This window comes from Cyprinodon variegatus, unplaced genomic scaffold (genome assembly GCF_000732505.1).
Source record: "Cyprinodon variegatus isolate N-32 unplaced genomic scaffold, C_variegatus-1.0 Scaffold781, whole genome shotgun sequence".
NCBI lineage: Eukaryota > Metazoa > Chordata > Actinopteri > Cyprinodontiformes > Cyprinodontidae > Cyprinodon > Cyprinodon variegatus.
In genome coordinates this window covers 373,030-389,571 of record NW_015151234.1, presented here as the reverse complement: position 1 = coordinate 389,571, position 16,542 = coordinate 373,030, and the positions used below count along the sequence as shown (strand labels likewise).

The window sequence follows — 16,542 nt, the reverse complement described above, 5'->3', positions numbered from 1 at the left end:
GAAAAGCTGAGGTGACACACATTCATCTCTTTTAGGGTATTTCTTGTCTTCCTGTGGAGTCTTTGTATTTTGAAGTTATTCAAAGCCTTTACCATATCCACAGAAGTATTTCTGATATAAATGTAAGTATTTCCTTTATTTCTGTCTCATTGTTAGACACGAGAGTTTTGGATAATTGATCATTTAAAATTACACCAAAAGGACAACTTTTTTTTGTTGAAATATAAACCATACATGTTTTTATTGAGTGAAACATAAAGTACCTCCTCAATTGACTATAAAAAATAAAAAACCCTTAAGTACCTTACCGTGTTTGTACCGGTAATATTTTCTCCCACGCATTAAAGGATATTAGCTCTTTCTTAGTTTAGATTTTTTTCTTGTAGTTTGCAGCAGTTATATGTGAAAAGCATTTCTTTATTTTTTTCACAGTAGAGCAGAGAGAACTTGGTTTTATAAAATATTATTTTTGTTTGAACCTCTAATTCCTGGTTTTCTTATCGGACCTGAGCAGCTCAAGAGGCTCAGATCCATTCCATTCTGTTGCTGAACAAATATAATCTCATACAGCTGCTTGTCTATGTTCTGAAAGAGCAAACAATCGGATTTAATTTTGATTCCATCAGCCAAATGAAGATAAGAAATTATTTAATTTGATTTATTCAGTGTTTACCCTCAGTCTAAAGCACTGAAACCAAATATCATAATTCAGAATTTTAATGTGGAGAATCGGAGCTCACAACCAGGCTTTGAAAAGAAAATGCATCGTTATTTCTGAAACCATAGAAACATATTAGTTTGCATATATAAATACATGCATATGTCAGTTCTTTGGAAGAATCACAAAAACAATCCTTTTGTCTTATGTAATAATGCATCACTGATAAGCAAAGCAGAACAAGATTCTTCAAGGCAAACATAAATAAGACAGGTCGCCATTCTTTCCCAGGGCAACACAGAGACAAACAACCATTCACGCACACACTCACACCTACGGAGAATTTAGATTAACCAATGGCACGCATGCACAGGGAGAACATGCAAACTCCATGCAGAAAGGGTCGGGGATCAAACACAGTTCTTGCTGCAAGGCAACTGTGCAACCCATCATCGACTCTGGAGGGAGAAAAACAGGTAAGTGACCATGATCATCTGACAGGAGATAATATGAGTGAGTCACTTACCTGGTTTCCTTATTCAGTCCATCCTCACTCAAGAGGTGCGATCCAGCCAATGGGCTGCCAACCAGATGCGGCATGCATCTTACAGAATGTCCCTGATGCTGTAGCCCTGCGGGACTTGCAGGAAGCCGATCCAGGTCAGGGGAAGACAGAGCAGGCAGGAACAGTTCAGGATTCCAGGAAACCTTTCACTCTATCAGAGGTTCAGACCCAAACAGGAACAGGGGGATCCAGGCCTCCAGGAATCCTTTGAGCGTGAAGGTTCGGATTCAGACAGGTCCAGAAGCGTGCCCAGACAGACACACACAGATGCAGACAGCCAGAATCTAGGATGGTTCGCGCGAACAGTTCAGACTGTCAGGGTTTGGTTGAGGTTTAAGGACTCAAATGCAGAGGCAGGGAGGCAGAGGTTAGTTTTTCTGGAGATTTAATGAGAGGTTCACAAACAACTGAGGCAGGAATCCAAAAATCCAACATGAAAAAGTAAAACAAACCAGAACCATGGAGACATCAGTGGAAAACAACCACGAAATAAGGCCAGGTATGACGAAGTAAGACGAGGAACCAGCACTGAAGAACTCCACAAGGAGAGTATTAATGGGAGACTGAACAAAGAAAGGACTAACGAGCTGATTGGGAGCAGGTGTGAAGAGAGCAGTCTAGAAAGGAGCTAGTGAAAAAGGAGACCAACACAAGAGGGCAACAGAGGGCAACAAATAAAAACCTAAGAACTGAAATATAACCAGAAAACATAACAAAATAAGAATTAAACCAATAAAACTCGAACACATGGAGCAAAGTAAAACTGAATACTCAACAGAACCATGACTGTGACACAGACAGGGACAGACAGGGCCAGTGGGTGAGAGGGAACGGAATCAGGAAATCAGAATCACTCGGGAAACGAAACACTCTCACCACTGGTTAGGGAATAAACTAGCCAGGAGACATGAGCTCAGAAATAATCTCCTACTGGAAAAGGGGAGATGAACCTTGGAAATAACTAAAACTAACAAAACGGACAGGACACTAAGAGAGGGCTAAAAGGGAACAAACAATAATCTGGCCCTGAAAGCTGGAACTGAGCCCAATATAAAGGAGAAACAGCAGGTGGATGATATCAGTGATAAGTAGAAAACTGGGCAGAGTTAGGCAGGTGAGTGAAATGAACAATTAAAGGAATAGTACACCCAAAACATGATTAGCCTTCATTTTCTCCTCACCCCCATGCTGAACAACACTCTGGAGTACTTTTTTGATATCTCAAATGCATCTGGAGATCTGGGAGGCTTCTTGCTGTCTGCTGACATTCAAATAATGGAGGTCTATGGTGCCCGAGACAGAAAGGTCCATAAAAGTCCACAAAAAACGTGTCAATATTCCTCCATACTGCTCGTCCAATGTATTCCAAGTGTCCTGAGTGGGTAGCATCCAGAATTTACTCGAAACGAAGTCATTTAGAATGTTTTTAGAGCATAAACAGTAGTGTATAGGATTTCCTAAAAGCGCGTTCACGAGTCTACGGAAACCGCGGCAGACCAAACCAGATGAAAGTGCGCATTCAGCGTCTGCTCTGCCGATAATGCAAGCGTAGAAGAAGAAATGTGCTGTTTACCTGTGCAAAGAAAGAAACAACGAAAGAAAAATGTCTGAGGACTTCAGTGTTGAGGAAGAGCATGAGTTCTTTGCCGAGCTGAATGCGCACTTTCATCTGGTTTGGTCTGCCGGCTTCCGTAGCGTCCTGAACGCGCTGGCGCGCGCTTTCAGGAAATCCTATACACTACTGTTTATGCTCTAAAAACATTCTAAATGACTCCGTTTCGAGTAAATTCTGGATGCTACCCACTCAGGACACTTGGAATACATTGGACGAGCAGTATGGAGGAATATTGACACGTTTTTTGTGGACTTTTATGGACCTTTCTGTCTCGGGCACCGTAGACCTCCATTATTTGAATGTCAGCAGACAGCAAGAAGCCTCCCAGATCTCCAGATGCATTTGAAATATCAAAAAAGTACTCCAGAGTGTTGTTCAGCATGGGGGTGAGGAGAAAATGAAGGCTAATCATGTTTTGGGTGTACTATTCCTTTAAGGTGAACTATCAGGGCAGATCATGAATGATCTGAATAATTTGTTTACAACACACAAAGGGTGGTTAATTATTGCCAGTATAGAGGCCATTTAGTGGAATTGTAAAATTTCAGATGAGCCCACACATTTAATTAATTAAATTAATCCAATCAAAGTTTCTATCAAGAGCAACATTATAGTGAGATGGCTAAAGCACTGAAAATCAACAAGAGCAAAAGGAAATTATCAAATTAGCAAGATGGGGGAACATTATAACTCATGCTTGTGAAATTATCTGGCCCTCAAAAGTCCAAAAAGGCATATCATGAATAAAGTGGCTAAACTGCTAAATAAATGAGAGTAAGTTTATATTAAGGTTATATTATGAAATGATGAAAAGTCTCATTTATACAACTGCAACTGCATCCATTAATTTCCTTTCGCATTTTTTTAAATTAATTCCTTACAAAGAAAATTCTGAGCTGACTTGATATGAAAATTAGTTTGACAACCCTGCTGTAAATAGATGAAAGCTAACATACAGCTTCAGGCTTGTTATTTAGACTTAAGGAAGGAAATAAATGCATTGTTTATCATCCATCATCCAGCTATAACACAAAAACTAACACAGATCTTGTACTAGAGACTGGTTAACAAAGTGATTCTATGTGTTATAATGCCGTAATGAAAAAGACAGATGGAAATTAGACTTCAGACTTCGTAGCTTCTATTAACAGAAACTCTCTGTCCAGTATAACTGAACATTTACTTCAAGTAAAGCATGAACAAAAATCAGATGTGCCAAGTTGATTTTCCACATAAGTGTTTTTTTTTTTTTTTTTTTGCTTTGACTGCAGTGTAAGGAATCTCTGTAACATACAGGGGGTGAAGACCAATGCAAACCATACTGTTCCTTGGTTAAAAATCTATTAAAAACATTTTTCTATTTTTTCCTTTCACTTGATATCATGCATTACCTTGTTTAACTGTATTATATAAATGTTGAAAAAAATACATTGAAAAAATGTGAAATATTATGGCCAATGAATACTTTCACAAGGTTTATGAATGCAAAAAGGTGAAGTTTTAATGTAAAGAAGGGTTCTTTGCATTAAAGATTAATTCTTTAACTGAAACTGTACCCTTAACAGGGTCTTTATTCTACTTCTATGAAGGGGACCAGTGCTCACAGCTCCAACTCTTGACACAGTCGTGACTGCAAGGTTATGAAGAGTACTTACCAATATACTTCTTTTTTTCTTACATGCAAAGCTCAATAGCCACAATACATCCATATAATGAGTTTGTTTCTGCTGACTGTCTATACAATTATAAAAGGATAATTTCCTCTTATAGAATGACATTAGCTTCACTGTTTTTTATTGGTTTCTGATTTGCAATAGAACCTGTTTACTTTTTCATTAAAGTACATTGTGAAAAAGTACCAGAATAAAACCACTTAAGATGCAGCTCATGTTAGGCCATTTAAAGTCAAAGCAGGTATTTTTTTATTCTCATTTCTTTAATCTTAATGCTATTTTTGTAATGTATCTCTAATAAAAATGATTTTTTTAAATTACTATAAGTCTCAACTTAACCTAGTGAACATGTAATGATACAAACCAACCACAGGGGGAAGACAGAGTCCCTAAAACAGTTGGTGACTCTGTTCCTGTATATACCAAGTTTGAGTTGATTGTCTTTTACATTTGCATTGAAACTTAGACAGGTATGTTAGTAAAGTAAAAAAACAAAGACAAAAAACAAAAACAAAACAAAACACACACAAAAAAAGAACAAAAAATGTATATATATTTATTTATTATATATATATATATTTTAGTGGGAACTTGAGAAAGAGGTGAAGATTTAGATCTAAAAGCTTTGGAAAATGTGTCTAACATCTCAGAGGGAGGCATAGTCAGTATGAGAACACTGACATAAAAAGTAAAGCTGTGTTTTATTGTTTTAAAACAAGGTTTCAGAAAAAGTTTAACTCGAAGACATCTGTGAAACTTAATTCCAGACTGATGAACATCAGAGTCAAGAAAGCATTTGAGTTAAACTTATGAAAACAAACACAACAGAGAGGAAGAGGAATAAAGCTCACTATCAATCTTCTCCCCTACTTTCTGTTCTGTGCCTCTTAGGACGAGGAAACAAATCAACATGAGAGGGATTTGGAGAAGTCACAAAGATCAGCTGCTTGTGTATGCTGAGTGCTTTAAAGTGTTTTTTTTTTAAGAGTGAATGCATTGTGACCTCTTTGACCTCTGCAGCACATCAGCCAAGCGGCACGAGTGACCTCCCCACCCCCACAGAAAAGCTGCAGACCACTTTATCTTCTCTCCCTTAATTCTAAACTTTTTGATTAACAGCTCTTCTCAGATAACAAGGTTATTTTACAAATAAAGATATGTAAGAGGTGGTAGTATAAAAATTGGCGCCCTGCAAAATAAAAAAAATAAATAGACAAATAAGCATTTAAATGGATAAGTAAGAAATTGTGCGACCGTAGTGAATGATATCCCTTTTATTTCCTGACATTATAAGGATTTATTACAATTCGTGATTCACAGAAGAAATCATGAATAGAAAAAAGATTCATAAAAGTGCTGCATACTCTATTTGGTGTATTGTGTAAATGGAATTAGATTGAATTAATAGTTTTCATACCTTTGGTTTGATAAAACCTAGATTTAAGTACCAACTTTTTAATTGCATAATATTTATTTGTGAACAAAGGTACTTTAAGTGTCATATAGTATGTATGTTTTTGCAGTTGTAATTGCAGGTAAGTAAAGAAAAGTGGGAACTTTGCTGTAAAGTGAAGACTTTTTTAGGGGCCTACAGGTTAGGTAGACTAGGGTGTAAATTAGGTTTTGGTTTAGGGTCATAGAAAAATAATGCCATAGAAAATGATGCAAATGAATAGAATTCAATGCAAAGCCATGTGAAAAAAATTTAAACACACATGTGCCTTTGTGTTTGTGCTCCTGTTTTGGCATAAGACTGGGGACCTTTTTTCAGATTTCACCATCAAAGTGAGAACAATTGGTACCACAGTAAAGACATTTAGTTGATCCTCACTTCTTCTTTTGCTAATGGTTAGTTTTAGGACCAAGGTGTGAATTGATTTTAGGTCAAGGTTAAAGCTAGGTTTAGGTTTATTGTCAGGTTTAGGGAATAGAAAGGGCTGCAAATGACTGAAAGTCAATAGGTCATCACTACCTGTAGCAAGACAAGAAAGGATGTGTGTGTGCGTGTTCAGTCATCGAACAGCAGTATGGGCTGTGCTGAGCTGTACCAGGAACAGAAATATCCCAGCATCTCCTTCGTTTTCGAACATTACAAAACAGCTTTACCTCACAGCATATTCTTTTTATAGCTCCACTAATATTTGGCTAAATGTCTCTCAGCAAACGAAAGGTTAGATCACACATTTCTGGCATCACTCTGGCTCAATATCTGACAACTAATTTCTGCTCTAAGTATTATCTGCTCTAGGACTGTCTTTGTTAGGAGTCATATCCAACATCCAACTGGCATCTTATCTGACGTTTAATACTATTTAATGTGGTTAAACTGCGCAGTGTGTCATTGTGCATCAGAACATGATAAGGAACAAATATGTGCACAATATTCTAGTTTTTTTTAATAATTATAGCATTTGTTTTATTCTACTCCCATGTTATGATCTTTAGAAAAATAAATAAATAAAAATGACGGTAGTAAGATATTTTCAGCAAGCTATATCAGGCTTGCTAGTAACTTTCATCATTTTAATAAGCATATAAAATATACCTTAGGGACCAGGGTGAAAAATCATAACCTTTTAGCTCATATTATTGCACATTAAAATTGATTTTCATCAGTTGTTTTATTTAATGACCTATTTATTCTGAACATATTTTACATAGCATATTTGTGAGCAACAATTTTGTTATTAGGTTGGATGGAATGGGGCAAAAAATTATTTCAGTAGGTTGTGGGGTCTCCAAAAAGAGTATGTTTCGTAAACTTTTTAAAATGTTAAACACTAATAAGTTCTTATATTTTGTGCATCAAAGACCAGCATTGTTTAGTGCCAAAGATTTACACAGCTGAGACCCGAAAGCCTGATAAGATATGTTAGATCAGGATAAGAGGGAACACCAACAGAATGGAGAAGTCAAACATTTGACAGTGAGATTAAAGGTTTAAATCTTTAGTTTTTAAAGGGAAATGGAAACATGGCTGTTTTAAATCACCACCTTCTGAGAACAAAAGCACAAGGTCAAGAATTTCTAAATAAAATGTTCCAATTTGTCTCATGTATTAGGCTTATGAAAGAGACATTTCTTTCCATTGCTACAATAAGGGACCGGGCCTATATGTTCCCAGTGTCTGCTCCAAGCAGAACATTAAGATCCAGTGTGTAATGGGACTACTGAAAGTGGACAAATCCACAGTTACACTGACCAGATATCAGGCTTCAAAGGGCCTCGTCGGCACGAGGATGAAGTAGAGATTAAATGCTAAACACACACACAAAGAGCAGAAAGAGGGATGAGAGATGTAGGTCTCGTCCGACAGCTGAGATATAGCACAAGAGCCCTGGGGAGTTTCAGGGGATTTCCACGGAGGGAATTGGACACATCTCCTGATTTACTCTAACACTTTGGCTAAACTTACGATTAACGTCCTCACAAAGAAAAAAAAAACAACAAAAAAAACAGCACCAATTTATCTTTGTTTTTTATTTAAAATATATATATATATTTTTTTTTTACAAAAGAACAATAATGCTAAAAGAAAATTCGAAAATGTATTTAATTAATTTAAAAGTGTTGTGAACAGTTTAGAGAGGAAACAAAAAACATTAAGTTTTAAGTGAGAATTGACCTGAAAAATGAAACTTGCTGATCAAGGACGGATGAGGAGCTAAAAAAAAAGGGCGGCTAGAGAGAGGCTGAGAAAAAAAACATTAATTTTTATCTTTTTTTTTTTTTTTTCACTGAGAACAGAGCCAAGGAATGCAATGAGGAATCTGGAGAGAGATAAGGACGCGAGGAAAGTGGATGGTACTGTACTGTACTGTGTGGGTTTGTGATTGTGCAACTGTTAGTGTGTGCAGGGGTCTGGTTTGTTTAATCTGGCTTTTTTGTAGAAAGAAACAAAAAACATTTTTGTTACAAATAAAAACGATTAATGTAAAATTAATATATCTTTTGTGAGATACAGTGGTGTGAAAAATAATTTCCCCTTGTCCTTGCCGCATTGCAATATTGTATATCATGAAAAACATAAATGAATACAAAAAGCAGCTTTCAATGTTGATAATATTTATTAAAAATGAAATTAAACTAGACTTTCTTTGTGAAAAACTCATTGCTCCCCTTGTTAAATGATAAGTTAACCCAATTTGCTGGAAAAAGTAGAGTTCAGTTTTACCCATAATGTGTTTACTACCACACATGTAAGAAATCCAGAAATAACTAAGAGGTAACATGTTGGACAACATGAAGAAGGCTAAAAGTTATTCTAACAGCAACATGTCCTGATCTAAACAGGCCAAACAAACTGGTGAGATTTTTTATTTTGATATCTATCACTTTGGAAAGAGTTAGAAATCAATTTCCAGGCATTCGGGAAACATGAGTGGGGGTTAAGTAGTGGCTAACTGATCCAGAACAACATCTAAAGAATTGAATGCCTAGCTTATCTTTGTTAGGATCAGTATTTAAAACAGTAGTGTTCTATATATATATATATATATATATATATATATATATATATATATATAAAAGACTCTGGGCCACAAAGTCACATATGGGGGAATTTCAAGTTCAAAAATATTGCTGAAAAGAGACAGAATAAACTGATCTATATCAGATTTTCCAACAAAACCGAGAAGAAAACAACATAATTATCCACAACTAAAGTAAAGGTTATTGTTGTTAAATCAGGTTAACCAAGAAAAAAAAAAATACTTTTTTTTTTTTTTTAACAGTGTCCTGTCTGGCAATGTCGCAATAAGAATAATTGTCTTGATGCCAAAAAGAGCCCAACAGATTTCACTTTCAAAAGTGAAGCAGTACGGCTATCACCATACTGTTCCGCTTGATTTATGCATAGAAAAAGCTTTATTATAATTATGCAGGGAGTTTTACAGATTATATGGACACTGCAATGTAAGTAGAACAGGAAAGGAAAAACAGAAAAAAAAAGAAAAGATGAAAGAAAGAGGAGATAAAAGAAAAAAAAATAATATTAACATTCAAGCAATGTGGAGGTAGGCTAATGATGTGGAGCTTCAGGACCTTTGAGCAATTCCTGTAATCATTGCTCTCTTACACTAAAACCACCAGTTTGTGACCTTAAACTAAAGTGCATTAAGATTACCTTCTGAGTCTATCAGCAAGATCACCCCTGAATGGCTAAATGTACTTTGAAACAGCCTAGTTAAAGTCTGGGCTTAAATTGGCAGTTTATATTCATAAAAAATGTTTAAATTTTGCAGAAATAAATAAAAATATTGCAATGAGGATTGGGCCAGATGAGCTCCTTTACAATTAGGTAAAATTATAATTTCCTTTTCTGGCACATTTCTGATGGCACTTGCTGCCACTTATTATGGCAGACCTGGTAATTAGGCTCTGGATCAATTACTCTATATGCAAGATTAGTTTTGTTTGGATAAAGTTTCCCTATATAATGTGAAATCCTTTCAAACTGTGTTTTTTTTTTTAGGTATATTGTAGATGAGTACAAATCTGTCACACTGCAGCGTTGGGGGAGACCTGGGGCAAGATTAGCTTAGATTTTAAAAATGATTGTTTGATATTGCTTCAAATTGTCCAAAAAAGAAAAAAAGAAAAATAAAATATAAAACGGGGTCATTTATTTCCCATCCATTAAGGACTAAAAGCAACAAATAAAATAATAAAAGAAGCATAAAATCAGTCTTCAAAACATAATGATGTCATTGTTTTATTACCTCACACTCCTGGATACAAAACATTTTACTACTATTTGCTTTTTTTTGTGTAACTCAAAAACATCATTACACATCAGAGAAAGAACATATGAACATTTCCTGGATCCAGCTAAAGAAAAAAAAAAAATATGTCACTTAAGTTACATGATTTCCTCCATGGAAAGAGCTCAGTTACCATGGTGAAGAATAATTATTTACATCTCAACCATAACGACCTGGCCACAAAGCCAGTGTGACCCAGCAGACATATTTTAAAGCCTGAACACCCAGCCAGAGTTCTGCAATATTTACACACCACAGAGACAAGTCAGAAAAAATAATCACATTACTTCAAATCAAAAAGGTCGCGTTATAAATACCTTAGAGGAATCTTTTTTTGTATGTTTTATCTGCAAACTCCAGATAAGATTTAATCAGTCATAATTAAAGCTAGTTTCAGCTGAGCATTCTAAAAGTAAAGTTATTTTTTTTACACCTCTTTTTCTTCAGTAATTCCAGTGAAAGTGGTTGTTGTCCACAATGAGACAATAAATAAGCCGTCCCAGGCAGTGGAGGTTTTTGTATGAGTGTTGCCATGGCTGATACCCATAACAAGAACCCCCACTGTCCCCAAAGTAGTTTCACATCAGAAATATGTACAACGCCCAAAAAGGTGCTAAGTTGATGAGTAATTAACCTTTGACCTCATCTCCATTATGAAAGTTCCACTGAGTCAAACTTTATGAAGGTCTTATTCAGCAAATTCGCAAATAATTTTCAAATGCATGATCTAATGAATTCTGCAAAGAACTTGGAAAGACACCCTCGTTTTACGGCTATGATGAAAATGCTGATTCTATCAATTCACAGACGTTTCTGCTCACTGTTTATGACGTCACAGTCAAACTAAGAGGACATGCCTGCTAAGTTTGGATTCGTATTAAAATCTAGAGTTAAATCTTAGTTAAATTTAGCTATTTAAACAGTTTAGGGTTAAAAATAGAAGATAAAAATTTTTATAAGGTGATTTTGAAATGGCCTCACCTTCGTCCTTTACCTTTATATTGCCTTTTTGTCCCAACCTGCATCCATTTTGTTCTTGTCAACAAACCATCAGGAACTTTGTATTTAACTTTCTATTACAGTTTGTTTCATTTTATTTTTTAGTAAACATAAAATGCTCAAAACTGATCATTTATATCTTTTATTGTATTTTGTCTTCTTACACACTATTTCTGTTTAATGTTTTTTTTATCCCAGTTCAGGCTGGTCTTCAGATGCTTGATCAACCTCAGGTTGAAACAGTGAACCATCTCCTTTATCTGAGTATATTATCATATTACAGCAGATTATAAGCAGATTTTAGGTAATTACTTAAAATCAACAATTGATGAAGATGGTTTTCCATGAAGTGGGTATGATTTGATGCCTAAAGTTGATTGCATTGGACAAACAGGTTTTTATTTATTCTTATTATTAGTGTTTTAAGCTGACATATTAAGTCCTCACAGCTATTACCTGTGTACCTACAAAGATCTGCAGAAAAAGGAACCAGTTCGATAGAATCTATGTTATTGGTGCGGGAAACAGAGCTGGAGCCAAGCCAGCACCAGTTAAGCCCTTTAATTGGTTTAGAGGAAAGTTTCATAGTGTTATTGATCTTTTTACATGTTTTGTTACATTCTTTCAAATATTTCTTTCAAAACCTATAGGAATGTGAACCTCTAGGTTCCCTTAATAAAGGCCACAAATGGCTACAGAATAAGACTTAAAAAAGACCTTCAGAAAGCCTTGAGAATTATAAATCTGTACAATCGGAAATAAATCCAAGTCATTTGGTGCATTGGAAGCAAAGACATTGTAGATGAATTAAGAATTGTTGCACAGTGCTGTAAGACCAATTTGAGAGACAGGGCCTTGAGAACCTTTTAAACCAAAGCATCAAACGACAAAATGACAACAATAAAGAAGAGTCAGGACTGTAACCAAGCTAAACTTTAACTCAGATTCTAAGGCTTTAAAATGTTTTTTTTTTTTCTTTCTAAAACCTAAAATTATAGGTCTGCAGTCTGACTGTAAGTACACCTCAGAAAATTGGACTTCCACATCAGGCTTAAGCTGCCCGTTCTACAACACAAACTCAGATGGAAATCTGGAGCTTGGTGAGGTTTCTCTGGTGCATGTTGTGGTGCCGCACCAGCTCGTCGCTCCGGGCGAACTTCTTCTGACAGTTCGGCCACCGACAGTTAAACGGCTTCTCACCTGAGACAGGAGGACGGGGAAGGTGACAAAGCAAAGGTTGGCGTTATTGCATCAAGTTCCCTCAGAAATGTCTGTAACATTTATTTAGACATCAAATGGATGAAGGAGAAATGGAAAAATAAAAGTTTTACGCACTTGTTTTACCTGTATGAGTCCGTGTGTGTGTCTTAAGGTGGTCAGACCGAGAGAACTTTCTCTGACACGTCTCGCATTCGAATGGTCTAACTCCTAAACACATGTACAATAAGCATGCGCACACATTCAAACACACCAACAGGTCAAAAAAGGTTCACAACAGTTCAACAACACAAAAACACCCACACACCCACACACACACACAAACACACAGAGAGGGAGACAGAAAAATAAAAAGTAGAGCAAAGGCTTGCAGGGAAGCCATTCCAATGTTTGGCCAGCATTTAGCAACTTCATCTGATGTAATTTAAAACTGAACATCACTGCTTAAAAAAATGCTATCTGTTTAAAAGATGGGTGTCATGCAAAGAGCAAAAGTGAGCAACAGGAGAAGGAGCAAAGAACACAGCGGTGAACAGAGCAAGATAGAAAGCCTGAGTGAAGGTAAATGGTTCAAACCTGTGTGCCTCCTCTGGTGTCTTTTAAGCTGGTCAGACCGTGAAAAACTGCGGCCGCAGTCTGTGAAGTCACAGCGATAGGGTTTCTCCCCTGAAAAAGTGGTATTATAATTCAGCTCCAGATCCATTAAGTATCTATGATCGATAACAAACACGTTACACTAATGTCCAACTTGTTTCTCCACAAATACCATATGATCTCACAGTCGTTAAACTGTCTTAGTCAGAGTTTGCATCCTGGGAGTTGGGTTGGAATAAATACCAACAGGAACACATCATCCTCTAGATTTATTTACACCAATGGTATGAACAAAAAAAAAAATTGCATACCTATTTTCAGTGAGGGGGAAACTGAATAAATGTGGCACACAGAAGGATATTTAATGAAATCAGTTTGTTCAAATATCATGGTATTATTTTAATAAGATAGACAAGTACAGCTATTTTCAATTGAAGGGTTTGACAGAAGTTTAGACTTCGATTCCACCCGCCTCATGTCGATGTGTCACTGAGAAATACATTTAACCTAAATAAACATGTGACTATGAGTCGTTAAGGTTGGTATGATAAATTTGGACTTTTTAAAATAGGAAATGGAAGAACTATTTAGTGTTTACTTTTAGTGCTTACACCTGTTCACCAAGTTGAACACATGAAATAATTCAATAAAACAGAACTTAGAAGAATTTTCGGTAACGCTTTCTTTTACAGTACATCAATAACCATGTAATAACAGAGTAGTCACACTATATCACTAGTTAACAAGAAAAACTTTATTTGGTAATTACCCCAAATTAAGGTATATAATCTAAAAGTAATTGGATGTTTCTTTACTATCAATGGGGACTTTGCTGGGTAATTACCATCAGGTTACCACATAACAGTTTATATTATTGGCCACCACCTACCAATGGCTTACAAAGTAAATTGTAACTTATGATCAGGTAAATAAAGCATTATAAAACTGAACTTAAGTTACATATAGATAATAGTTTAGTTAAGAAGATTGGCTTGTCGTCTTCTAGGTTTGGTTTTCTGTTATATGTCAAGTAAAAAAAGGCACATTACTGGATTATAACACATTCATTTATTTCTGTCAGTGAAATGACTGCGTTACCTGGTAATAACGGTTTGACATTAAGACGTCTGACTTTACCTTGTCTGCCTAAAATTTAAAGGATAGCACTTACCAAAATTCTCCATAAAGTTTTTAATTTTATCTACTAATATAGTGTACCTTGCTATGTTATTACCATGGTATTAAATGGTTATAGATGTACTGTAAAAGAAAGCGTTACCGAATTTTCGTAGGTTTGTCGTTTGAAAGAATAGCATTGTTTGCTGTTTTTTTAAATTTGTTTTCGAATAAGTTGCTTTATTTTGATAACTTTTATGAATGATAATAAAATGCTCCCATCATTATTTTACTAAATGTAGCTTGTCTTTTCTGGTTTACTTTGAAATAGTTATGAGATAAACAAAATAAAATAATCCTCTATATTAGTATTTGTAAAGTACAGCTAAATTTATTGTCAGTATTTAAACCATAGCTCAGTCAGCAGTGAGGAGCTTTCAGTTCCCAGAGAGCATTATGGGTAAAGGTTCTGGCTCAGGGAACAAGTGAGGAAGTCTGTTTGAAACAGGCACTTCTTCTCCTGCTCTCTAACCAGTAGACCACAACTCCCCCCAAAACATTGTCCCCATTACGGGAGCTGAATGCAGGCCACCTTTTCACATAATTTCAAGACCATATGCTTAAATAGGACAGGTTAAAAAAATATTTTAAAAGTGCAAACTATGAGTTCACCATTTTAAGAAGATTTAAAATTCACTTTAAGGGCAATATTTTGTCTAACCACAGAGTTGTCAGTTTAAAAACCAGCTCTGTCCATCTCAGTTATGTGTCCTTTACCAGCATTTCCTAATGTAGGAGGTCAGAGGCTGTTCATGTTCAGCAGCCTAGCCTTTGCCAGTGAGCCCCAGGGCAGCTATGGCTACAATATAGCTTGCTGATTGTAGTTTAAAGGTGCTATATAAGTGCAGGCCTTTTACCAAAATTTCTTAAACAGTAATTACTAATTAAATATGTGCTGGGAATCGGGGGGACTACAGAAAGTCATTCCCCACAGTTTGGACACTGCTGTTTTAGAGGGAAAGGTAAAGAGAAAGCAGTGAATGCTGCACAATATGACATATATTCACCACAACATTTCAGCTAATTTTGCAAAAAAAACATTTCACAGGTATTTTTTGTTTTGTTTTATGAAATCACACAGCAAACCCAACTGCGGTATTGCGATTGCTGTCACCTGTGTGTTTGCGGCCATGCATCTGCAGGTGCGACAATTTGAAATAGCGCTTGTTGCATCCTGGGTAGGCACACATGAACGGACGCTTTTCGTTGGTCTCTGATCGGACTATGGCTGGAGCGATGCTGGGAACCCGCCGCACATCCTGCAACCACAAAAACACGGCATAGTTTTGAAACAAACACAAAAGAAGCTCTGAAGCCATCAATAACCAAAGGAGTGAAAGTTAATTAAAAGAAGAGTCTATTAAATACAGCCTCCGTGTAAATTAAGAGCATATGATCTGTTTGGGGAAGCATTACAATGAAATAGTCATATATTCATGAGATGGGAATTAGCAGTAAAATGACCCCAGAATGACTGCATCCCAAAGGGAGCAGTTAGTCACGCCTTTTAGGCAGACCCCCTCTCAGAGTGCCCCGCTTCTCATTTCAGGCGTCGCTGGAAGAGAATAACACAATTTAACATCCTCTATTCTAACTAGTGCACACACAACATGACCCTCCTTTATCTCTCTATTCTCAAAGTGTCTTCTGTCTTTCAACACTTTCCGTTTCTCCACCTCTCCCTCCGAACCGCCTCTTTCTGCTTAAAGGCCATCTGCTTTTAATTTCCTCAGCAGTTAGCATAATGATCACCCAGAGAGAACCCTTGTCGCAGCTAGCACTGTTAGCACCTAAAACACTATGGGTCTGGATCTGATTATTTGAAATTGTTGTTAGTTATAAGTGTAGTGGTGTACATCTCATGTTTAACTAACTCAGCATCTGTTAGAGGTTAATCTGTGCTTTAGTTTTCTACATATGAAAATCTCCTGTGCCAGGACATCGGCTGTTCATGCATTCCCTTATGCACAAAACGGGCTAAAGCTGTACATGCTTTAGACCACTAAATAAACAGCTATTAATATGTACTGGTTTAAATTCATTATAAGTCTATGATACGTGATTATTTTATTCATAATTATGGTGCTATGAAAAAAAAAAACCCACAGCATTTGTTCTACTTTATTTTTTCTCAGATGACAGATAAAATATTCTGAGATGGTTTTGAGAGATGAACTATTTGTTTAAACTCATGCCCCAGCAATTAAAATATAATTAAATACGGACTCTGACCCCACCACAAGAAAATGTTTAGATAGGATACAAGAGATATCGAAAAACAC

At 36.2% G+C, this 16,542-nt stretch overlaps 1 protein-coding gene across 4 annotated transcripts in view; it reads right to left on the bottom strand.

Moving 5' to 3' along the window:
- Window positions 1–10,221: 10,221 nt before the first annotated feature.
- The window catches only part of LOC107098481 (Wilms tumor protein homolog), a 28,466-nt gene continuing 22,145 nt past the window's right edge, over window positions 10,222–16,542 (bottom strand). For 2 of the 4 annotated variants that reach the window (XM_015396197.1, XM_015396199.1), the window contains 4 exons: window positions 15,375–15,519; window positions 13,067–13,156; window positions 12,608–12,700; window positions 10,222–12,472 (listed from right to left, as the gene is read on the bottom strand). In XM_015396197.1, coding sequence (XP_015251683.1) covers window positions 12,351–12,472; window positions 12,608–12,700; window positions 13,067–13,156; window positions 15,375–15,519 — 450 coding nt within the window. In that variant the 3' untranslated portion in view covers window positions 10,222–12,350. The remainder of the gene's footprint in view (window positions 12,473–12,607; window positions 12,701–13,066; window positions 13,157–15,374; window positions 15,520–16,542) is intronic. The other 2 variants (XM_015396198.1, XM_015396200.1) reach the window with 1 other exon arrangement.